The sequence below is a fragment of the Papilio machaon genome, chromosome 6, assembly GCF_912999745.1.
Source record: "Papilio machaon chromosome 6, ilPapMach1.1, whole genome shotgun sequence".
Taxonomy (NCBI): Eukaryota; Metazoa; Arthropoda; class Insecta; order Lepidoptera; family Papilionidae; genus Papilio; species Papilio machaon.
This window is the reverse complement of record NC_059991.1, coordinates 3500739-3528026: the sequence shown is the minus strand read 5'-3', so window position 1 is coordinate 3528026 and position 27288 is coordinate 3500739. Positions and strand designations below refer to the sequence as shown.

General features: G+C 32.2%; 1 protein-coding gene across 2 annotated transcripts; it reads left to right on the top strand.

The window, feature by feature from the left end:
• Positions 1-855: 855 nt before the first annotated feature.
• Positions 856-25807, top strand: LOC106716754 (elongation of very long chain fatty acids protein AAEL008004). Of its 2 annotated transcripts, none has more exons than XM_014510336.2 (9): positions 856-929; positions 17037-17105; positions 17450-17532; positions 17882-17989; positions 20356-20439; positions 21977-22033; positions 22722-22964; positions 24283-24435; positions 24922-25807. In XM_014510336.2, exons 2-9 carry the CDS (start codon positions 17048-17050, stop codon positions 25066-25068), a joined length of 933 nt encoding a protein of 310 aa, XP_014365822.1. In that variant the 5' UTR covers positions 856-929; positions 17037-17047; the 3' UTR covers positions 25069-25807. The 2 variants fall into 2 exon arrangements, with proteins under 2 accessions (XP_014365822.1, XP_014365824.1); XM_014510338.2 differs by lacking the exon at positions 20356-20439 and adding an exon at positions 19576-19656.
• Positions 25808-27288: the final 1481 nt, after the last annotated feature.

The window sequence follows — 27288 nt, the reverse complement described above, 5'->3', positions numbered from 1 at the left end:
CTATTTTCAATATGTTATTTGTTAATCGAATGTTGATCGAAGCCTATTAATATTTTATATAAATTAAAATGTTAGCACTACAATCAAATTGCAAAACAACCACCTTAAAGTGATAAAACTATCCTAAGTTCTATAATATGTGAAATAGGAAAAAAACCTTTTTTTAATATCCAACAGTTTAAAAAAACATAAATAAAATTTTGTAACATACCCGCTGGTCGCTAAGTTTCCATTACACAAATATCTACATTATGTTTTTATGCAAGAATTCACAAATAAGTTAATTTAGAGCAAAAGTGTAAGTCACCTGATGGGAAAGCATGGAAAAGTTGATTTTATAGGCCTTATTGCATTGACTACTATCAAAAAAAATATAACAATATATATTGGTACTCGAAAATAACGTAAAGGATAATCTATTTATCAACTTTATACTAATTTGCACATTAATAATGATCACTTTGAATCACCTTGATCCAAGCGATGAAATGCTATTGACGACGACGTAGACACTAGATACGGATAACGAAAAATTATATACACATGTTCTCTAAAAGCTGCGCTCCTAGTGGCGAGTGACATCTTCCTGAACCGCGGCAGACTTGCCGACAGGCCTTAGGGAGAGATAGTGAGCAGACACACCTGTGCAGGCGCATGAGGAGTCAAGTCGAAGGCGCGTGAAGCGATGTGATAAAAGAGCGCGATCTCGGCGCGCGCCGCCAGTACCGAGCCGACCGCACGCCGCGCAGGCGCATTCCGCGATCGAAACCCGCACGCCGCGAATCACACTCGCAACCCCAGCGCCCCCACTAAGTTTACACGGACCGCTCGGGACACTAGATGTCCACTGTCGGGTAGTGACTGTGCTCAACAGCCGGTGAACATCGCCGCAAGAGGAACTCACGAACTACCAAAACATACGGCCACAGGTGAGACAATGATGATTCCAACTATAATTATGAAATCACAGTGCGTAATATGAATCATGTGATGAAGGGAACGACAGCTAGTACTTAAACTTTTTTACGTTTCGTTACATTTAAACGAAATTAGTGCAATTTTTATAAAATGGCAGTTCTAAAACTCTATATTTGATTGTGGAATTTTATGTGTGTAAAGGTACCATTTAGTGATGTGGTTCCACATTTCTTTATATTTTCAGTGAAAAAATACAATTTTTTAACTAAAGTGACTTATTACATTATCTCAAACGTTTTAACTAGATTGTACCGATAACGTAGTCTACGTATTCCGTACCTAAATACATGTTACACAAACTCTTTTAACAAAGACATACTTAAACGCAATATTAAGTTAAATGCTAAAAAAAATATAAAACAATATTTTTTAAAAACTGTACAAATTATTGAGACACGAACTTCTTAAAAATTGGCTGTCTTTATGAAAAATATGCACTTTACATATTCACAAAATAGATATCCTTTTGACTAATGACGATGATGAAATTATTTAAAAGGCCTTTTCATAGAGCATTGAATACATAGAACTCCGATCAAAGGTCAGTCGGCGCGGCGCTCGCGCAAACCATACGTACGAAACGTGAGTTTATACTTTACGATCGCAAATATTCAGGTAATGTCGTTTTACCTGGTACGACAGTATTTGTAAATTTGAAATGCTCGCGAGCGCGCACGGAACGTCGGTCACCAAACACCACGGACGATTGTATCTCACCATTCTGCTAGTGCTTGCGACACTTCGCTTCACAAGCAACTTCCTTCATAGGTGGAACATTAGTTACCGATGGGTAATAGTAGAAAACGTGCAATAAACGCAACCGTCTAAGAAAGGAGCTCGGTTTTGAAGCCAAGGATTCACCAAGGCGTTCCGAAGACGTTAGTATGCTGTGCGCGTATGGCGGCGCAAAGCGGTGGACGTGTGACGTAAGGTCACCTCGAGTGGCCACTGACATGTCATGAGATTAACTCGGTTCTACTATCGCACCCGCGCCGTACTCGCTATCGCAATACCTTTTTTCTCTATGATATTCAAACATATCAAAACTCATCAAAATTTGTTTAAAGTCTTGACACAGATACAATTATTAAAAAAAAATATATAAAAACAAAATAAAATTAAAATGAAATTGTTACTTTGTCTAATTGTTAGCGTAGGAAATATGTAGACTACGAACAAAAAACATTGTTAGCGTTTTCTAAGATGTCTGTGTCTGATGAGTCTAAGCTAAAAGTTGAAAAGGTGGAAACAGGTGAAAAGTTAATATGAAATTCAATTCAATCTGAAACTTACTATGTATTTGGAAGGGTACGACAAGTATGTGTGTATATTATAATGTAAATATGCGCAATGTTTACATTTTATGTGTATATAATATCTTTCGCTTATCGCAATGTAATAAATCAAAAGCATCTTTTCAACACAAATGGTTTTTTATCATATAATCTTGCAACACAAGAAAAATTGTAATTAATTAAATTTTTTTGTGACCGTGATCTTTGTAATTTGAAGGTTTTTCTCCCTTTAATGTCTTATTCTAAAACAATCAATCGTGATGTGTAATCATATTATGTAATAATTATAATGTAATATACATATAACCATGACCTTCTAGATTTACCGCAAACATCTTCGCAGTTTTTGGCGATCGAAACACAATAAATATTTCAATATATGGAAATAGGTATAAAGGTCAATAAGCTAAACAAGAGAAGCTAAAATCCTTGTAAATTAAAGCGAATTTATTACAATGAATGACAAGACAAATTCGAGTTCGAATACCATTTTGTAAACGTCGCCTACCACGCGCCAGGAAACTATCTATATTCAGTAACAAGTTGATATTGATTCGCCGGTTTTCGGTATAAACAACCGGTTATGTCAATGCCAGTAAAATTTTAATTATTATACCATATTGTATACATCCGTTTGGTAATATCTGCCTAAGATAAAGTTAATTTCGCTAATGTTACAATTTAAACCCATATTTGAATATCGATTATTTAGTGTAAGAGTGGAAGATGTTAAGAGAGAAGAACCATAATAGACAAGAACTTTATTTCTGAATGTGGAGGGGTACACCGGTAAGCGTAAGTCTAAGAAGAGATAGATAGATAGTGTGGAAAGTGAGATAATTACAAATGAAGTGACGACTGAGATGACGAAAGATAGATCGATTTGGAGAACAAAAAGCTGGTGCGTAGACCCTACATGAGTGGAATAACGACAGGGAGATGAATGATGCGTGGAAAATGAGTCTATTTCAATCGATTTATTCTCTATTGCAATGAAATTAAAGGTATTTTAAACATTTTTGAGACATGTTTTATGGAAATTTTTAGATACGATAACATCGACTTAAAGGTGCAATTGGCATCACATCTATGTGAAAATAATATAAACAAACATAATCCGACTTCGCGAATTTTCGCTTTTAGATGATAATCTAATATCTCAAGGAAGTAATACATTTATTGACATAGCATTTACCAACTTCATAGCATTTATTTTATTTAACAAGCTACAATTTTTTGTGCATAGAAATTGAGAGAATATAAAAATATTACTTATGAATAAAAATACTGTACGTAGCTTCATAGAAGATGTAAACTTTCTATATATGTCAATGTCGTACAATAAAATCTAAATAATTTGCCGAAGTATTTGTTAACAGTGTGTCGAATACATAAAGAATCTTTGTGGCTATATGGCGACATCGCAATGGAGGCTATCAATAGCCATTTACTGCATACGAGACCTTCAATTTGATAAATGTGAGGTGACAAATTAGGAGACCCGAGACGAGGATAGTCATTTGATGGTGGACGATGTGAGGGGGCACGTCCGAGTCGACCTCGCAAGTTCGACCTACGCCTGTAAATGTTTACATTTGTGCCGGGCACAGCGCGCGTCGTCCACCGCGGCGCAACGACCAGCCATCAGTTGCAAAATGATCGCGGCCGAATCGAGTTCAGGGTCGAGCGCGTCGCCTCCGGGTGTTGCGCAAGCGCCGCGGTTCTGCAGCCGCGCCGGCAACTACACCGTGCCTCTACCACCTACGCCCCTGCCCTGCCGGCACCAACCCCTGAGCACAGACCTGCTGTCTTACAACAAATCTGAACTAGTGGCACCACACACCCCACACACCTCAGACACGTCAATGAAATAACAAACGCATAGAATTTAAATGGACCTTACGAACGACTTAAAGGCTTACAATGACCTGTTTAATAAAAATTCGACCTTTATAATTATACAAAGCTACCTAAATTATCACAATTAAATTTTGTATATAGTACACGAGAGCTCCAATCATCTACGACTTAAGGTTTCTATTGTAGATCAGTATTTAGTATTGTAAAACTTCTCGTAAATAATTATAATGCCGAAATTAAACTTTGTTCCGAATTCTATAGAGATATTAACTCAAAATCTTCTAATTCCTACATGGATATCGCAAAGTGCTCTTTATTTGTACCACTAGAATTTAATGCTAGTTAAAAATACAGCAAATTATATTTGTTAAATAGAACATGAAACAAGTAACTTATTTTATGGCGTAATCTCAAATTAATGGCGATAACAACAAAAAGTAAATTCTATTAATATATTATCGACTTTAGTACAAAAATACTATGACTTCGTAATGGGAAATAAACCGAAGACATCCGTCAGTTATTTTCCATTTCCGTAGAAAAATTAGTTAAGTTATTGATAAGCACATTTTATATGGAGATACTTTGTTTTAGCAAATAATTCGAGTGTCGGCTTATTTGTTTATATTCAATACTGATCCCAATAAAATATAATATAAACAATATCGTAACATTAACGTAATATTATTACGAAAATAGGTAACTGGGTATGTTTAACACTGTTTCATTTTAGCGAGGTTACGATCCGTATAAACTCCACATGAATATAAATTCGCACGTTTAAGTTTTGTCATATTATTCCATTAAGTTTACTAGCTTACTTTTTAAACATGGTGAACGTACAAATATTATATGTCCATGGTAATATACGTACGACGTAACGTAACGTAAATAAAAAAAATATACTTATGTCAGCGTATCCTCGTAATATTTAGTATCACATTATTTTATTCTTTACTCTATCCACATTATTATATCAATGATTATAAAGTAAATTTTGTTTCGCTTAAACAAACATACTAAAAGCGCTGTAATCTAAGAACAAATATGAACTAAATATTAATCATAGCATGATACGTTGAATGATATGAACTCAGTTGTAATAAACGTTTCACGCCCACAAAGATATCACACTATTTAAAGTGATTAATAACGTCTCACTGAATTACGGAATCGAGACTACCGTACCCATTGTCTTGGAATGCGAGCCCATTCGAACAGGAATACATTCTTTTCTGAAAATACATGCCTGTCATTGTTTCCATAAACCTTTCAGCGTCCGTTGACCGAGTTTCTTTTATAATGAAAGAATGGGCTACTGAGAGACCACCATAGCTCATTAATTAATACACCGATACTACTCTATTGCACCTTTCTCAATCTTCATCACATATATCTTCAAATGTAGTAGTTGAAGTTAGTTCTGTAACGACTCTTCTTTGTTTCTTTCGTTAACAGTAGCTTTTTAAACGTCAGTACTCTGTAGTTGTGCTTAATCCTTCTTTGAAATAACCACCACTTAATTGACTTTAATCATATAGATAAAGAATAAATGCAACATTACAAATTAGGTCGTTCACTTTGGACATAACGATTGATCTCGCTCAGTCGATAAGTAGAGTACACAGCTGATAACGCACGATTAATGTCGTATTCACGACAGATAATCCGTCACTGCCAGCTAATGTTCTAATCTATTCTGATAAAATTAACCTAACATTACTTGTACGCGAAAACTGGAAATGTTCAATAGTTTAGGTAAACAAACGTATGTAGCTTGTAGGGGATTTAACGCCAGCAACAATAGCATCTGTTGCACGAGTTGGCAGGCTCTCCCGGTGAAATACGACAACACAGAAGACAGGCGTGAAGTGAAAGCAATTCCTCGTTTCGTTTGACGAGTGTGCGTGCCGGAGGCCTAAATAAATTCACTTTCCCTTTCCACCTTTTTCTTATAAGGAAAATATAGGAATGGGAAGTGGAAGGAAGAAAGGACGCCTAGAAAGGGGAAATATCCTCTTTCTGTTCGTCGCCGCCTCCGTCGATTTAAGGTAGGCAATGCATCTACAATTACGGATGTCTATGAGCAGCGTTCGCTTACCTATTTTGTCACAAGATCCTTGTCGGACTCTAGATGTCTTGTCATGTCTGTTATTTTCTATGCCAAGTAGGTTTTACATATTTTCTGACAGAATGAACTGCGATAACTGCCTTTCTTACCGCGCCATAATTTTTTCATTAATCGTTGATTTCTGAGACTAAAATCCCTGTATGAAACATATCATCATTCCTCTCATCATCTTTGTCAAAACAGAGATAACAATGTTTTATACGGGGATTTTAATCTCAGTAACCAACAATAAGTTGCTTGAAACAAAACCGGTGAACGGTGGACTCGTCGGCCGTGATGTATTTGGACTTTGGTATTGCGTTGCTAGTGCTCCGACCATTTCCGCGATACTCATGGATCCGCACGCTATTAATTTACACGACTTGTGTAATGTTTGCGAACGAATCACTGCTACTGGACAACGCAAAGCAAAACATAATCTTGTCGAGTACATTGAAACGTAACAAAGAGTGGTTTGTAACATCACGATTGACCTTCAATTTTTTATTTTGGTTTAGAGTTCAAAATATCGAATCCAGGACTTATAAAATGCTTAAGCAAAATATCATATAGGTATAAATTTAAATCTCTATTGCCGCGTCGATAAAAACAATCGTTTATTACTTATTAGAAAATGTCATAAATCTGAAACCATCATTGATATTTTTTAATCAACTTGTAATATTGATCTTATTCTTAGTTACGCCGAGCAGAAAGCGCCGGTTCATTTGAATAGCGATTAATGTAAGGAGAAAAGGTAAATTCGCCGTTATTTTAAATATACGCCGCAACCATGTTACTCTCATGTTATTACTCGATTTATTTAATTACTGTACAAAATAATTATCAAAACTTATGTATGTAAATTGTGAGTGCAACATACGACATTGTTATTGTAATATCTATTCTTTTTGTTTATTTTTTGAGAAACCTTAAGTATATATTTGTAAAATTGTCTATCGGAAAGGAACTTAGAAATAAAACGGTAGAGGAGTTACTACTACTATTTAATTTAGAAATCAATAAATCATACTTAAGAATCATGAAATTTAGATTAATATAGGTCTTCAGTTGGGAGCGCTTAAAAGGACTTAAAATCAGGGCTTTTACAGGGTGGTTGGCGCGTTTGGTCGATGACTTAGTTATGCAATTAGAAACTTACTAATATTATATATAGTATTATTATATTATATGCAGTATCACTCTTCCTTTTTATATTATATTATGTAATCTATATAAATAAAGCACTTCCCTGCGTTTACCATGATCCGGAAATCATTTGAGGCCACAACATCATTGAAGTTGAGGGCGGACGGCCTGCGGCAGGCCGTATTGGCAACGCCCCCCTCACGTACAGGCAGTGATAACGAGTACACCCTTCTGTGCAGCTGGCAGCTCCAACAACAACACACCTCTAAATATTCCTGACAAACTCGTTCAGAATAGCCAACTCGCCGGCGACTGTGTGCGGGAAGAAAGGGGTTCACGCCTTCGACCGGCTACACGAATATTCATCCGGTCGGTCCAACAATTTTTATTTATCAGGGATAAAACAATAACCCTCGATATCTTATTTCCTCCAAAAAAAAATCACCACCTCCTTTTTTAACGTTCACAGCCTTTTTTATCTTTTCCTTTTTTCCAATCCACCTCCACCCCTTTTTTAAAAATCCTGTCTCGTTTTTTTCTTGACAACCTCCCAAAAAAAAAATAATGACAACTCCAAAAAAACTTGCCATGCTCCCACTCTCGAGTTTAGTATTCCCACACTATTAGTATTGCCAGAAAATCGACATTACATTAGGGCGCCAAATTATAAGACAACTCAGAAATTAATATTTAAGAAAAGGAAAAAAAAACAACATTACATTATGTAACCACTGATTTTATAAATCGCGATCAAAAACCAATTTTAGTTTTCTTTCAGTCGGGTTAATTTGAACCGTTACATAATTAAAACAATATTCCTATATGTACGAGTATCTTTATACTTGTATAACATGTATGGTTAATGTGAATAAGTAGTATCAAAGAATAATATTCGCTTCCCGCTTAACATCAGAAAACATCAGAACATCGTAAAGCGAACTGTAACAATAAGAGCTATAATTTATCATGTTTATTCGTTATTATAACAAATTTTCAAGTTAATTGCATTGTGTGCGTTCGACTTAATTTCATCGAAATGGGTAGGAAATAAACGTCCCCTACTGTACAATACTTTCACGACGTCGCTCGCCTCGCTATGTCTTATCCATTGAAAGTTATTTTCAATTACAAAACGGAATTTTTCGACGTTGAATAGCGTGCAAGCATGCGTTCTTTCATTGTCAATGCCGTTGCGTGAATAACATACTTCGCGGGACACGTTAGCTAACACGATATGAGCTCAAATTTTAACTGACCTTGTAACAATGACAAAAATGGGATCGCGTCCCTTCAATCTTTCTGCGGTGGACAGAGAAAGCAATCATCCGCTCAATGAGCTAAGCTATTCCAAAATACTAGGTCACCGATGCAGCCCAAATATTTTTTGTTTAAATTCAAAACAGCCTGTATATCTAAACACTATTCCACTAAATCATTTTATATTATAATACACATATTGAAATAATAATAATTAGGATCAATGCTATAAAAAATAACTATATATCTCACGTTCAATGATTCTTCCAACTCTTGATAACGGTCACCAACACGTTTTATTTGTAATCACTTATTATTATTCAATTCACGAATTATCTATACATACTAAGGACGTATAGGAAGGTCTGTTTAACAACAACTCTGTTCTATTTTTTGGCTGTCATTATACGATTTCAAGTTTATCAGTCTTAATAATGACAAAGTGAAAATATTTCTCAACAGCTACGTTAGCAATATTACGCTTTCCTCTTCATCTTGCCTATTCCTCTTATTTATTGGCTAGCGTAACATCTTTACAACAAAATATTAGTTGTTCAATTTATTTTCTATGAAAAAACACATAATCCTCTAAACGCGGAAGTAAATTTCAATATTATTCTTATTTGTAACATTTGTTTGTTGCTGAGATACTTCCGTACTTTTATATTTTATTTCCAATATACATATATTTTGTAAACATATGTATATTATTTGCATTTATAGTTACAACCTTGTTATTACCGGTAGATGTAAACGTATTCTTATACAGGAAATAAGTAAGAAACGTGTTCAACTACTTAAAGTAATATTAAAAGCTCCAATTTAATCACTTTAATTTAGAAAGGATTTTCGCATCGAGAAACAATTTAAAAGGTTGAGTGTAGGCCAAAACATTTAATACCACTAGTGGTTATCCATTACCAATTACCAGTGGGTAACGGGTGCACATCTTCTACACATCTATTTTCGCAATTTCCTTAAAATGGGACTACAAAATTATCGCTTCACGTATTAATGTTTTAATTATAATATTAATAGCTGTCGTCCGCGACTCCGTCCGCGCGGTATTAAAAAGAATCGTAATAAGCAGCCTATGTGTTTTTCCAGACTATGTTCCACAAATTTCATCAAGATCCGTTCAGCCTTTCCGCAAGATACCTCCGAACAAACATCCGTCCATCCACCTAAAAATTCGCATTTATAATAGTAGTAAGATTTGTTCTCAGTCTCAAATGCGCACGAAAACTATATTAACAATAGCTTATGTTAATTCTTGATTTATGGTACACTGTTCAATTCAAGGAATTATACTAAGATCTGTTTTAGTTTACATAAATAGACAGTACAAAGGAAATCAGTTTCTTCCTTAAATAATTATAAGCCATATTAGTAATAAGTAGTATGTAATGAAAAAAAAAATTTCAATAACATAGTGATAATTGGCTAATTATAAAACATTGAAGTCCGTATAACATTCCAAGTCTTAATTAACTCTTATAAGGAAAAACTTGTGTTCGCACTAAGCTAAGTGTTTGATCTTGATATATTATTTATAAACGCCGAGTGAGTTGGAGTTAGGCCTCAGGGACGTCAGCAGAATGTCAATGGCTGTTGGGCTTCCCCTACAACTATCTATAAACATTCAGAAGGTATTAGTCACTACAACTGGCATATATTATGATATTTTGCCATAAAATACATGATCTACAGCCAGAACCTACGCTTTTACCTTTAAAATATTAAGTATCTTTACGACTTCCAAACTACATTAACATGAGGGATATATTACTATATTTTATTAATATGTTTACAAAAAAAACGTCAAGTATGCGGATAAAAATCCTGCGGTTATTCAAAAAAGGATTTAATGAAGGAGTATCAATAAGTCCTAGAATTAATGTACATAATCTTTTACTATGCAAGAAAATTACATTAATTCGATTTTTTAAAGTAATTGAAACGAATGACATGTTATTAAGAAAATGTTTTGATGACTGGAAACATTGTCACTTTTTGTTTTTTTTTATAAAATTTTCCAATCACGTATTTATGTATAGTGGCTACGGGTTTCTCCGCCACTTGTTTGTGGCGGAATGGAAAAAGTAAACGTTAACTAATTATTTTTTTTATTTTATCATGTATTTCCGATCAACAGACACTAGTCCTTTCAACTATTCAATGTCAAACCAATTTTAATAACAAGTATATATATAATATATTGTTTTTTACAATATTGCATTAATTAAATATCTGTGGATCGTAACTCTTCTTCACAATTACTGTTAGAAGTACTTACAAAGATTATTGTATTAAGAAATTGTAAATGACTAAGTTTCTCCCATCCGCAGCAACTGACCTTAAAAAAAAGGCATTGAATCTGCATTGTCCATTGTCAATCAGTGAATTCCAATTGCTATTTCTACTTAAAGTACTTATAACTTGTCATGAGTTTCGAATATACACACCAGTACAAAAAAATAATTTTCTATGATTTTCAAAGAGATTGACAGAGATGACCATAATGTTTTGTGGGGGACTTTTAACATAGGAATTTTTGACAGCATAAACACTAGCTGGCGCCCACGACTCCATCCTCGCGAAATTATACCCATATAATTAAAACCGTTAATTAAAAAACAATAGAATGTTCGAGTCAGTTAAGCGTAACCATATTGCAATCAAATATATGTCATATCATGGCCTGTTCTACACAGATTTCGAAATCCCCTATCATATATTTTGAATAAGCATATTATAGACATGTTATATACAGTTAAGAAGACAATGGATATGTTAACAAACGGTCTTCGTTACGAGTATTTCAAATAAACTTTGTCAAAAGACAATGGTTAAAAGTATGTTCAAATACTTTATAATTGTTTTAAAAACATTGCCTGTTAATTATTTTTTCACCGTGACCTCATAAAGTTATGATTTCCTGACGTTTACAATTTATACATATTCATCGGTACATTTTGCAAGGCTCTCAGAATGAAAATATGAATGAATAAATTATTATTTGTATTTATGTCACCAATAGTAAATTAGGCAACGCAAAACATTGAATTATATAACAAAATTGTGCCTAATTTTTTTAAATTAAAATTAAATCGTTATTATTTATTGACTATCCAAAATTACCAACACAACAAACGCGCTTTTATTAACTAGACCTTTGAGTGGATTTATCAATACTCGTTTTTTGTTTGTCTTCGATTTAGTTCTTGCGATAACATTTCTTTGACAAAATTTTAAAATTCAAGAAATATACATATTCTATATTTAAATAAGTGCATTTTTTTGCAATACCGTAATGTACTTTATCTAATTGGAATAGATTCACGTAGACGCAAGGTCAACGACCTTGATTGGCTTATAGTGATATTCGTTAGTAAACTATCAGCCAATACGTGCGGAATACGAAATCTAATATTAAGCGACAGCTGCATAAAATTATCATAGCTCTAGGCGTTGGCCCAATTTCCGTAATAAACATGCAAGCTATTTAAAATAGCAAATCAGTTGAAACTATCAAATATAGCTTGAAATTTTTTTTTAAACACAACAGAGTTTTAGTAAGATGCCAGGATCTCGATTCAATTTTATTCATCCTTTTTCTCTTCTTTCTCACTCCCTTCTTCCCGAAAAAAACTATAATTCATTTGTTTATCAGCGATGCCTATGGCTAGTAGAAGTTACATATCACTTTTCCAGGAACTTAAACTAAAAAACTATAACATTAAAAAACTAGCTAATTTCAATATTAAAATATTCAAAAAAGTTCAAAGGTTTTCAAAAGTTTTTAGAGCAAATATTGAGATAAAGCGAAAAACTACATTCAGCCCAGGGACATCGCGTTAAATCTATTTTACTGTGGCATATTTACACAGAGTAATTATAACCACAAGTCCCGGCCTTTGTATGCGACTAACAAGGCACCCAGGTGTCGTTGTCTGTTTACATAATCCGATGACAACATAAACATTTTACACTACTAAGAGCCCATTAAATTTTCGCAAAATTGTTACATGAAAAACAATATATAATTTTATAAATATCTCAGTAAACAATTAACAACTTGTTTAACACTATAGATTGACTACTTTAAAAAACGGTCCACACTTTCACTCTACAACTATAATTGTATCAGTCCAAACCTATTAAGTATAACTAAAGGTAAAGGATGAAGTTTTCGTAAAAAAGTATTGCTTCTTAGAATGTACTTATGTTTTCGTAACAAGAGTTTAACGAGCTCAAGAAAATAAGGCGTCTAGGTAAGATCGCATGACCAAGCATACGAATTAATCATCTTTACGCTTGCATTCTACATACTTTTTATCACCTCGATTTCGACAATTTTACCTCAATAAAAGATAAGAGAGTTTCGCGAGTTGTTATATTCATAGTGCGAGGACAGCGACAATGACTTGATTATATTTCAAAATGTTTACATGATGTTCTAAATTCCATAACTGGTTTAATATAGAATTTGCAATAGTCGTGAAAATGTCCCCGCTTGTGGTAACGTAGAGCTGCATCGAAAGAGTCGCGCTCGCGTCGTCGTCGCCCGCCGTGCCGCCGGTGCGGTACACCATTACATAACTCGACGTGCAGCCAATGACCCACTTAGTGAATTGCTGCATCTAAAGACAACAGAAGTGTAATAACGAAGCACTTATATTACACTCTCTCACACGCACAAGCTGTCGTACGAACCCTTCAGCGTCATCTAAAGGTATTCCTACTGCGTAAACCATCTCAATCAATGGTGGTATAGTTTTCTCGCGCTAACCTGTGTTTTGCAATACGTATACATTCTGATTACGTCACGACCTACTTACGATACGCGTACGGCGAATGATATCATCTTATCAGTGAAAAAAACACGTGATATTATTGAACCGCTGTTAAACTGAAATGAACACCTTACTTCTCGTCTCTTGATAAAGCCGGTAAGGCTGACATACCTTATTGGATATCAATACAAATAACCTTTCGTAATTATTTCTTTTCCTGTTTTTATTGCCATAACGGAAATGTTTTAATTACAACAGTGAGATCATCTTAATAAATTGTGCTGTAATTATAAGTTCTTTACTGAGTGCAAAAAAAGCATCCAATAGACGCAAATAACGTTTAACTATTTAACAATAGCAATGAATTCAAGTTGCGATGCATATTGGCTCTATATTTCGTTATTGTTTATGTCGTAGGAAAACGGAATTACAATACTAGGGATATAAGTTAATATATGTGGTATTTAGCATACTTTAGATTTTACCGACATATAATCTCAAATTTAATCTATTCAATCAGATATCAATGGGTGTGATGTGACTAATCTCACTAATGATTCATAAATAAAACCGATAAGGAACGATAACGATTGATATTTTTTCTCGCTGACAAGCGATACGTGTGAAATGTTATTCTTATAAACGCATTCATTAAATTGTTAAAAAGCACGTATTGTTATGGATACTGAACAAAATAATATGGAATATAAGCAACTAAATCAAGATTATAGTTTACTTCGTTTTAATAACTTATCATAAACTATCAAGAAAGTAATTACTGATAAGAATATCGAAGATAGTACCGTGCTTATATCCGAAGATAAGGAATCAAATATAGCGTAAATTTCATATAACCTCACTCGATGTAACATTGAACTCCTTAAAACGTCAAAACTGCTTGACTTTTGTTGGTTTACCTTGTTTTCCATACATTAATACAATTTTGCTTTACTCCATTTATTGTAGCCTCTTTATAATGTCGCAAAACACTCGGTCCCATGAGCGACGATATATAGAGTTTATACTGTATATGAAATTAAATAAACTACCTATATTGACTGCCTAACAAGAGACATGGTCAACTAACCGTCATCTAGAAATAATCAAATGTATTAATCTAAATTAAAATTAATATTTTGATAAAGTAAGGTAATATTAAAAAAAATATATTTTTAACAATACGTTAGAATGTGCATATTCTATTGTTCAAATGTTCAGTTCAATTTGGACATCGTTGTATGTTAGATGTGGATAATGTACTTTTATTTGTATTTTTCATCCATAAACATTTCTAAGATCTTACGTATCTTCGTTAGTTTTAATATATATTTATTTCTTTGAACTTATCGTATTGCATTACATTTTCGACAACACTGTCGTTTCCTTTTATTTGCCTTATCTTAAATCATCCATTTTTATCAGAGCAATAATGGTTTATTACAAGTCATTTAGATTTCACTTATCACTGTAAAGTTGTATTCGATTTTTGAAAATAGGTCAATCCAATTGCATTATAATCAATTTTTACCTTTCAAAACGGGTTCTTGAAAAAGAACTGCAATAATGTAGTAAAATACAATTAAATGATTAAGGCGTTGACTAATAGCATGTTCTTTAATTTTGTCGAATAACTAACCATTGTATTTCTTTACAATTTACAACCAACAAAAAATTACGTCGTAAGGATTACAATAAATTAAAGTATTTTGTGTTATCAATCTAGTAATCTTATTAAGTGATTATTTAAACATCAAATATAAGTTGTTATAAAACATTTTAATGCCTTGGTAATTCCGTTAATCGCCGTGGGATCCTTGGAATGTTGGAAAACAATCAGTAATTAAGTAAATGACCAATGAGAAATACGAACTTGCAAACAATTCTTTAGAATCTAGACTTTGCATTTTACATTTATTAGTAAACTAGCTGTCTGTTAAACTTAAAACCAAATTTGATCAAGATCCATGTAGCCGTTCTGGAGATCCATCCATCTAAACATTCGCATTTTTAATATTAGTAATATTAAAAGGTTTACTTTAGGCATCACAGTATCCTTTTCCCACATAACACTAGAAGAGTGTTCACTGTTCATCAGTTCCGACCCGGAGCAAAAGTTCACATAGACTTGAGCCATTGAGCTGAAACTCAACAACTAAATTGGCAGCTCACAATTCCTCGCGATGAACTATAACTATGTGAGTCGACGAGCAGCGAGCCGCCTGATGATGCGCAGTGCATATTGAGCTAAGCTACGAGCCACTGATATTTACTAGATACTTCACTGATATGGTTCACACATGTGGACCTTGAGCTGATCTGATCATACATTTTAGTTGACCTACCCATGACTACACAACACATCTACGCAACATAGAACTGATGATACTTTAACCCGAAATAATAGTTGTAGAGTCTGCTCTCTATAGCAACATTAACAACTCTATAGCAAAACCACGACCGTGCAGAAGACGAGCGTATAGTGGAAATATTTCCGAGTTCAGTTTAAAGAGTGTGGTGCTGCATGACCAAATTTAGTTCTCTTCCCCTTCCCACTTGTCTATATTAAGGAAATAATGAGAAGGCGAAGTGGATTTGGCGGAGCAAACAGAAAAGACATTGGTCTGGAATTGTTTGCTTGTTTGCCACCAACTACTATAAAATAAAAATAAAACCTTGTTTTTATTTATAATAGTGACTTCAAGAGATATGTAAAAAAGAAGTAAAGAAACGAAAGAAGCTCAATCGGTTCGAGCTCAACTAATATCGTTGTTAATATACGATTTGTAAAGATAAACGTTAAAATCATGAAGCCTTAATAAAAGGTGCCCAGAAAAAAAAACAAAAAAAAACGTTACCATGGCTCTGATATTATTTAATGTCGTCGAGTTGTCGTTAATATGCTTTAAAATATTTATAGCCGCGGTAAATAAAATGTAATAGGCAATTAATGTAGGATAATTTTAAAATACTGGATTTATTTTTTAAATTGTTGGATTTAATACAATATCAATGTAAATTGTGGCGCCCTCTTGACAGGGTTGTCAATTGGTGGTCAGTATGAAACTTTTTGCATTGTATACCTCATAACCATATTACTATCTTATAAAATATACGTAACTATTCTAAATTCATTCTAACTTCGTTTCGACCACTAATTAAGGCCTGCATATTTTGTTACAACAACTAGGTCAAAGTCGATTTTTAGCTCATCGCCTGACATTGGTCTACTACAATATTGCGCCATCTATCGTGGTATCAGACACCGACCCTATGCTATGTAGTCTGTGGTTAAAATATGAAGTTTTTTGTTTTAAGATGACATTTAGGATGACATATATTCACTAGTCACACGATATTTTTCATTTTATGACCAATAAATTTCATGAATAAAATTAGATGACATCAATTATTCTTGTCAGTAATAGAAAAGTAATGATAATTAACGAAATATGTATTAAAATATTTTTAGAACCCATACAGTATTCCTGTACTATTCAGTAAAGACGGTGCCGTATCTCTGTTATCTCATCCCGCCTTGGACGGATATATTCAGAAAGATTTTCATATTGAAGTATATATTTTCTTTTTCAGATATTTTCATAATGGCGCTAATACTACAATATATAAATGATATGCAAAGCTTTATGGATAAATATGGAGGTGAGTTTAAATAAAAGAACAACCTATTATTACTTGATTATTTAAAAAAAACATTTAGTGCAGTAACAGTGTCAACTTTACATAATTTCTTCATACCATAATTCTATACATCAGTTATATTAGGTTTGTTATGACATCACTTTACTTTTTAAGTTTAAAAATTGCCACCTCTTTTGTATAATAATAATAATTTGTTTATTTCAGATAAACATCCATTGTAATATATAATGTACAATCTCATTAATTAAAATAATTTTTGATGAAATTTTTAATGTAGTTATACACCTAAAATTCTTATTATGTTTAGTATAAAATTTAATTTCATAATAACTTATTCTTTACAGACCCTCGGACAAATCCATGGTTCCTGATGAGCTCTCCATTCCCTACATTATTAATATGTCTAAGTTATGTTTATCTAGTCAAGGTAAAACTTATTTATTTTCTTTCTGTGTTATATATACCTATTTAATTGAAAAATATATGCTACAATTGTACCTATTGCCTTGGATGTAAAAAAATAATGTAAAATCATAACATGACCATATTCAACTTGAATATATTGAAGCTTTTATTTGCCTACATCAATAAAATAATGGTATAGTTTTTAATGATAAACTAGCTCTTGAACGGAATCTTAACTAAAAATAATATTATTTTTGTATTTATTACAATATTTTTGCATTAATATAAATTATTATGAATTCATAAAATAAAAAAATTAATGTTGTTTATGTTAAAAGAAAAATAAATTAAATTTGTCTATTAAATTTCAGGTTTTAGGGCCCCGGTTTATGGAAAATAGAAAACCATTTGAATTAAAAAATGTTTTAATATTATACAACTTTCTACAAGTACTCTTCAGTGCATGGTTATTCTATGAGGTAAGACATTTTACTTTTATTAATAATACATAAGTTAATAGTGAAAAATATTATTATTTGGAATACAAAAAAAAGGAGATTAATTCTACCAATTCGGTACTTTATAATTTATATTTTAAGTAATTTAACATATTAATTTAATGTATAAATATATAGAAATATAAATATTAATTTCATCACATTAAATTTATTAAAAATATTTAAGTAAGCAAAAAATATTTAACTAAGATTATGGAATATTATATTTATTAATCTTTATGGAAACAGTCGTCTTTTTCTGAATTTGCTTTGTAATTTTTTTCATTTATTAATTAAATTATACAAAGACGAAAAATATATACTTAAAGAATTAACTAAAATTAAACAACTAACTTAAAATTGATAATTAAATTTATTATTTTGTAACAACTTAGAATACTTGGAATTTATAATTAGTATATTACAAATTTAATATATCAAAAATATATTTTTATTAAAACATTTATTATAATACATCCATTTTTCTTTGTGCGCATTTGATTCACAAATTATTAGTAATGGTACTTTGACTACGTACATTATGGAAATTTTGAAAACGTTGAAAAAATTTCACGCTTAATAACTACAGCTCGTCCTTGTTTTTCTTTTTTTGTAATAATTAATTAATTTTAATAAAATGGAACTCTTATATAGTCCGGTAAAACATTATTACCGTAATTCTTTTTGGAATTCACGAGTTTTAGCACAAAATATACTTTGTTTGGTGAAAATATTTAGGCTTTGGATCAAAACAAGATATAGATCAATAATGTATCTTCTTTTATTTCATAGAGGTTTGTATGTAGAGTGTTTTTACAATAATTATACATACATAATACATCGAACGTTTTCCGTAAACATAATTGGATTGACTACAATGTAACCAACATAACAATTAAGAAATTAATGTTATAAATGTGAAATGATTAATTTACAATATTACTTTTATATTTTTGCAAAGACGATCTTAAATCTTACATCTGACTATCTTGCGAAAATATGAAAAAAATTGATGTTTGTAAGAAGGTATCTTCAGAACGAGTGAATCTGGATGAAATTTGGTATAGATGTAGAACACTGTTTGGAAGAACATATTTAACAAGTTTTAATTCCGCGCGTGCAAATTTGCGGGCAAAAGATAGTAATAAAATTAAATTTATAGATTATAAAATGTAGTACAAAAACATAAAATACACGCATGTAATCCATTATATTGTAATATGTAAATCTAATCTTACTAATATTATAAATGCGAATGTTTAGATGGATGGATGGATGAATGTTTGTTTGAAGGTATCTCCAGAACGGCCAAATGGATCTCGATGAAATTTGGCATAGATGTAGATCATAGTATGGAAGAACACATAGGCTACTTATTAAGTTTTTTTTTTAATTCCGCGCGGACAGAGTCACGGGCGACAGCTATTGACTAAAACCCAATATTTACATTTGCTAATATTCATAGTTTTTAAACATATATAACAAATAATAAATCCCGATTATATAAAGAGATAATAATAATATTAGTTAGTCATAAATTAATTATATTGTTTTAATAAAAAACTCAGAGCTTGATGGGGGGCTGGCTGAAGCATTACAGTTTGCGATGCCAACCAGTTGACTACTCAGACAACCCTGTAGCCACTAGAGTAAGTGATGGAGGCAGGCGCTACCTGCCGAGCTACAATACAAATGCCGACTAACAGATCTCATTGTATATAGACATCATAATATTATGATTATTTTCAGGACACCTGTACATATATTGAACTGGCAACTATGTGATTGTAGATTTTAAATTCAAACTTATACTCTCATGATCTCAATTGTATTTTTCTACATGTGATCGCTTATTTCAAAAATATTACTTGAATTATAAAAAATACCAAAAAATGATTTTCATATATAGAAAACAATCAGAATATTTAACTAATTAAGTGCAGATAATTCTAAAATAATGAAATAATACGTCCTGGAGCATGTTGACGTAACATATAAATAAATCTACAATATTTTAGTTGCCAGCCAAAAGTTAGGTACAGGGCAAATAAGGACTTCTACGAAAAATAATATTATTAATAATCTGTAGATCTACAATTTATTATAGTTTAATATGAAAAATACTAACACTAATTAGGGTTGACACATGCGGAAGAGAATATTTCGAGGACTCGAACGTTTGCGTCAACCCTAAGCTTGTATTATAGAATGAATGTCCTAGTCGTAGTTAATTAGATGCCGGTATGTGGTGATTAACATGTCGCATATTACGATGACGAGCATGCGACAAAGAGCGCGCTATGCAGTATACAAATAACACAGGGCCAGGTGTCGGCGTATTGTTTCAGATCGGGGCCGCTGGCTGGTTCACAGGCAGGTATAACTTTCACTGTCAGCCGGTCGACCACTCCAAACATCCACAAACAATGAGGGTGAATTACAACTTCTTCCGTTATTATGCTATCAAACCCTAGGAAATTTCAATTTCACGTTTGATTTGCTTTAGTTTTTTTTTCCTCACCTCCATAGGGTTGCCACCTATTAGTTTTCGGTAATTTAGGAATTGAATTTTCTAATTAGAATAATAATTTAAGTCTCACATTGAAAATGACCTATTCTAATCTAGCAGATTACTTTAATTCATATTTCTGTCTTAAAATTATTATTTAAAATAAACAAAAAATATTTGTTTATTAAAAACAAACTTTTGGTGGCAAACCTATTTTATTAAATTCACGTATCCTTCAATGCGCACATAACCACTGCTAAGGATACGAACAGGAACCTTGTTTTTTTTCGGTAATTTGTTTTATGTTGTTTTGGCACTCTAATACAATTTTTTTTCAAACATTTATCTGCATTGACCTAGCCCCTCGATCTATCGGTATTTCCATAAAATCCATCATTGATATAAACGTATTTTTATGAATTAAAAGCTTATAAAGTACAATGAAAAGTTATAAAATTCTTACGCATGGGATGAACCAGCAACCGTTTTTGTACTCGTGTCAGTTTAGTAATAACCGTAGTAACAGCAGCGAGAAATAAACGCACTGACGTAATTACAATATATTGAATACGGATCTCTAACAAGGTACAAATAGAGTCTAAAGTAATCAAAGGCTAAAACATTTTGAGATTCTTCATAGCCTGCATAAATATTATTCTGGGGGACGATAAGCTTTTATTTCATCAAATTAAATGCGAATCGTGGCTTTAACCAACATGGAAAATGTATAAAATTACGCCCGCTTCATCCATTTCACGAACATTTTTATTACATCGATAAATAACATTGCACGTCCAACTATTTAAGCCAATGCATTTTAGCATCTAAATGGTTATATAGTTACGGAATCTATGCTGGGAACGTCACTTTTTATTGCTTTTATACCATATCGTTTACATGAACACAAGTGGAAATACTCAAGTCACGAATTCCAGTATGGGTTTATAGCTATGTGCCATGCTTAACACTTTTGCATGTTTATGACAATGACACAGAAGTTTTCAATTTAAATCTGTTTTTTAATGTTATAGTTTGAATTATTAATAACAAAAAATATATAACTCCCTACCGATATTAAAATAAAAAAATATAATAATTGATGATTTCTGTGTTATTTATACTTATTTTATATTTTATTGATTTAATGTTTGCTTATTGAAGGCATCACAAACAAGTAAGGACAATCTACAGTCAAAACCGTTTATAGCGACATCGTTTAGAACAACATACCGGTTAAATTGACCAAAATCAAAGGTCCTGGCTGAATGTTATTACATATCTTTCCTATTAATACCTGTCACCGGTTGTTACAACTATCGGTTTTTACGACTCAATATGAGTAGTCCCTTCGATGTCGTTATAACAGATTTTGACTGTATTTGCAAAAATTTTTTTTTCTTAAATTTTTTTTATGAAAAAAGACATTTTTCGAGATAATAATCCTTATTTAATGTTTTCAGATGGTACATGCATGTTGGTGGTATTATTTCTCAAAGTTTACGGAGTTTTTTGATACGGTAAGATCATTATTTTGCAAAATGAAAGCATCTTTGTAACTCTAAAAATCTATTTATATTTCTAAACATTTACTTTCGTAGTAGGACTAGAACTAAGCCTCTTATATCAGAAGAAACATAGAGTACGTTTGTTTTTCCCCTGTCTGTTATGATGGTATAGGCTCACTATTTGTGCAATAGATTCTGCTCTACTATAATACGATTCTTCAATAGAAAAAAATAAATGTAAACAGAGGCACGTAAGACTCTATAAATGGTGGCCATTACGATATTAGAATTTTTTATATGTTTTGTGAAAATTTTGAGACAAAGTGATGTAATATTGTAAAATTAGAGCAACTAATCTATATATATATAAAAAATAATTTCTGTTCGTTAGTATCACTAAAACTCGAGAACGGCTGAACGGATTTCACTTATCTTATGATTTATCTTAGTCTTGAAATGTTCGTGGAGGTCTAGGGAAGGTTTAAAAGGCGAGAAAAAATTCATACCGCTATTAAGTTTTTTTTCCTACGCGCGGACGGAGTCGCGGGCGACAGCTAGTTTTATATAATTATATGAGAAAAAGTGTTTTACCAGAAATATTTTGTAATTTAGGAGTTTTTGCAGACAATGTAGTTTGTCTATGATTTAGGCTTTGAATTGGAATCCGGTATAGTATTAAATTTAAAATAATTTATTTCAGATCTTCTTTGTATTAAGAAAGAAATTTGATCATGTGTCTACCCTCCATGTGATACACCACGGAGTGATGCCGATGTCTGTATGGTTCGGTGTTAAGTTCACTCCTGGCGGCCACTCCACCTTCTTCGGCTTGTTGAACACTTTTGTACACATCGTCATGTATACATACTACATGTTGGCCGCTATGGGACCTCAGATGAGGAGGTACTTGTGGTGGAAGAAATATCTTACTACCCTACAAATGGTAAGTATATTTTATATTTTTTTTTATATGAGAACTTGTGTAGAAATATTGTTTGACATATAGGAAATTCGTTTCAGATCTAGTAAATAACGGTGCGATTCTACTGTCTAAAGTATTCAAAGTTCTTCATCCTATTTATCTTTGAAAAATCAGTAATACAAATATTTTTTTTGTTGATTGTAAAAACCTACTATAAGAATATACTTTACCTCTTCTTATTTAAACATATGCCGTATTATATATACAGTAGGAAGTAATAATATTAGCCATATTACAAGTTTCTTATTGACCTTATATGGATGTAAATTGTTGAGTAATATTCGTAATACAAAACTGGCCTCTGAACAATGTCGTGCGTTTTGTATACGGAATGAACGAGACAAAAGTGAACACGAGTGAGACAACTATATTAGAGAATTTTTTTCTCATATTTTCTTTTCATATTTGAGTAAATGTATTGTTATTAATTTTTTAAAGTTTATCGGAGGGTCCCGCGTATGTTTCCAAACCGTGTGCTAATCTTAATTGTTGCTATTATTTTAGTAAAGATATTAGTTTTAGTGTATTGCTAAGATATCCGTAAAAAAAGTCCGCGTTTTATTTGCTATTAATAAAGGAAACGGTAAATAGTTAGAAATAACTAAGCATTCGATAAAAATAGTTAAAAACAATTTAGCATTCTCTTACAAATCGTTTTCATGTGATATTTCAGTTTGTCTTAATTGGCAACGACAGTAATAATAATGTCTTATTTTGTAACAACTTAAATATGAATTCGCCTGACTGACAACTTTTGCGTATGTTATACTAGACGTCCTTCTATCTCAGTTAGTGCGTTAAACATTTTTCCACATTCTTCAAGTCTTGTTATTACGCCTTAGGTAGTATATTAAATATTGACATTACTTTGTAAACGATTAGCTAATGTTTAATCGAAGTCCATCAGCTCGTGAGTACTTTACATAATTTATTGCGTACTAAAAAATATAATATAGATATACTCAAGGAATGCAAATGATCACTAAATGTTTTAACGGACGCATAAATTTAAAATTAAACATTTACACAAATGTAAAGCGGATTTGAATTTTTATCTGGAATTGAACCGTTAAAATTTGTACGCGTCCTTTTTTATGTCACTACTTATATGAATACCAAAAAATGGTATTAAGGTAAGAAGATGTTTGAATAAAAGTATTTTGTATCTAAAATTTTACAACAAATTCCTCAGCTTTGTTAGATCAATTTACGTTTGTTAGCATTCTGTGTACAGAAATCAGTGTCAGTGACGTCATATTGATTAGTGCGTTATTTACAGGTGCAATTCATCGGCATCATGGTGCACGCTTTCCAACTGTTGTTCATCGACTGCGACTACCCGCGCGCCTTCGTCTGGTGGATAGGCATGCACGCTGTCATGTTCTTCTTCCTATTCAAAGACTTCTACAACCAGTCATACTCCAAACCTAAGGTAGCTCATCTACATCACTCCGACTATATCAGATCTCTCTATTTTATTTTAACAGTGGTAGACGCCAGCAACAACAAAAGTTGCACGAATTGGTCGGCTCGCCCGGTGAAATACCACGACCACACAGAAGACAGGCGTGAAGTGGAAGTAATTCCAAGTACAGTCTGATGAGTGTGGTGAAGGAGGCCTAATTTTAGTTCTCTACCCCTTCCCACCTTTTTCTTATAAGGAAAGGATGGGAAGGGGAGGTGGATTTGATGGAGGAAGAGATGCATAGGAAGGTTAAATATTCTCTTTCTGTGCGTCTCCTCCTTCGTAGATTGAGGGTAGGCAACGCATCTGCAATTGCGAATGTCTATGGGCAGCGGTCGCTTCGCCATTTCGGCGAATTCATATGGCCGCTTGCTCATTTGCCACCTATATATAAAAAAATATTGTGAATTGCTGTTTTTTCTTCAACTTGTGAACCATCATGATTTTTTTTAGGTCCGTGCGAAGTCACCGCAACCAGTAACAACGGAAATAAAGGAGGTGTACAAGAATGGTTCTCTGAAGAACGGTTACACGAATGGTCATACAAACGGTGCGGGTACGTTCGTGCGAGCGCGCACCGTACTGCCCGCGGGGAACTGACCGCGTTGCAGCCGGGGTACGACTCGGACCCTGATGCAAGGCTACATATGTGACATGTGACAGTGGAACTCAGTGTTACCTCTCGTGTTACCTCCCGTGTAGTGCAGTGACGTGGACCAAAGTTCATATTATTGATTGTAAGATGTCCAGCGTTCATATAGAACGTTGTCTCAAATGTTACCGCCCGGCTTCATACATGCAGCTACTCTCTGTTTATGGATTTGTATGTATTATTTAGGCTAACTGTTAGGTTCAGAACGCACTTTCATTGCCTTGACATTAAAATCATGGTGATGTTACTTTTTAATTCTATATTATTGAATAAAATATCTATGTTCGAGACTTTGATTATAGCACAAATATGAAATATTTTATTGTAATAAAGATTTAACGGTCAATTATAAGCCCAAGTTAATTCAGGGTTAATATTCTTGAACATCAGGTTTCAGAATGTACTAATAATAATCAAACATTTTGGAGATTTTAAACGAGCTTAATGTCTTCATAGTCCACACAAGCCTGAGGATGTAATAAGCATTATTCATCCATTGCCCGGGACGGTCACGAGATGATATACAATATAATGATCGTATTCGGGCAAAGATGGCGGAATTGTGCGCCTGCGCGTTAGTCTTTTGCCGTAACTTTAATGACTCTAATCAAATTAGCATGAGATTTTGTGTTTGCAAAAAAAATTAACAACCAGCGAGTTGTTTATAGATGTATATATGTATAATGTAATTTAGTGGATTTAAATAAATTTAGTAATAATAATTTTTATATAAAAAGAAGTTATATGTATATTTTGATTTGGGTAAATTGTTGCATAAATTAAATGTTTATAACTTTGTTTGTTTAACATAAAATTTCATGCTAAAATTTAAAAAAAAGACTAGAGTTGTTAGCATTAAATGTGATTTTACCTAGTTGTATATATTAGAAGGTATCAATGGTGTAAATGTTATTTTTTATCGATACAATTTTAGCTAGATTTTGTGATCGCATAGCGTTTTGTACTTTTATTACATTTTACATATGTTGCTTTTTAATTAAACTCTGAAAGGACAATACATATTGATTCAGTTTGAGAAAGGTGCTTTTTTTTTAATGTTCCCGTTGATGTTCTAAATTATATATAAAATAAGCACCTTGCCACAAATGTTAAAAATATTGTTAAAAAGAATAACAGTTTAAAAATTAGCGTAATTATAAAATAATTTCATAATTAATGCAATTTATCACATTTAACTTTCGTTTTCTAATGTTTATTATTGTTATTAAAAAAAAATATCAAACATTTTAAAATTAATTTTAACTAATTTTAATCTGCATTCACATTACAAATTGGGCCAATGATTAAAATGAAATATATGTATATATAATTTTATATGTTTTTTTTTTAATTAATGATTTGTTTCAAATTCTTTAACTTTTGGTTAACCTACGAAAATGAATAATAGTGTTTCAGTTGAATGTAAAAGTATTGTCCCATTTAATGTGTTTGCAGTAAAACAGTATTTTAATTTTGCATCAAATGTTAATAGGAAGTACTGTTTCAATGCAATTTAGATTATTGTTCATTACAACGGTTGTGTTGGTTATTTATTTTATTTTTATAATTTATATTTTATTTATACCAAATATGGAATACAGAATTCTGTCTTAAAAATGAAACAATTTTGGCTAATCTAGGGATGATTAATGTTATATGAATTTAATATATATCACAAAAAATATATTTTTACTTTACTTTTTCAATAGTTGTTTAGTGCAATTAATTGATGGTAATTTTATTATTATTATGTTATTATTTTTAAATATGGCTTATTGATCATCCCTACATAAAACCATTCAGTTACAGTTCGCCTGCAAAGCAGTTTACGCGGCGTTTTATACTTACTACAGACTTCTTATTATAGAAAAATATACATTTTTTAATTAAGACTGTTTTATATTTATTTTTTAACCTACTTGTTATTGCGATTTTTTAAATTAGTTTCCAGTACAATTATTAAATACATTATGCTACGAATCCTAAGATTTATCCATTTTCGCATCGTCGTTTAATTACTGTAAAGTAAATATGTAGATAAAGAATGTGTAACATTGCAAAAGCAAGGTTAACACTTGTTGATCTCCAATGAGAGAGAGAAAAAAAGAAAATGCAAAATATTTAATTAGACACGCATAATACCAACATAAAGATTCCAAATAATTTTT

Bases quoted from the DNA above. Each gene is read 5' to 3' on its own strand.
- LOC106716754 (XM_014510336.2), top strand. From the start codon at position 17,048: ATGGCGCTAATACTACAATATATAAATGATATGCAAAGCTTTATGGAT. The intron at 17,533-17,881 runs GTAAAACTTATT...ATTAAATTTCAG, and splicing joins GTTATGTTTATCTAGTCAAG to GTTTTAGGGCCCCGGTTTAT. The intron at 17,990-20,355 runs GTAAGACATTTT...GTATTGTTTCAG, and splicing joins GTGCATGGTTATTCTATGAG to ATCGGGGCCGCTGGCTGGTT.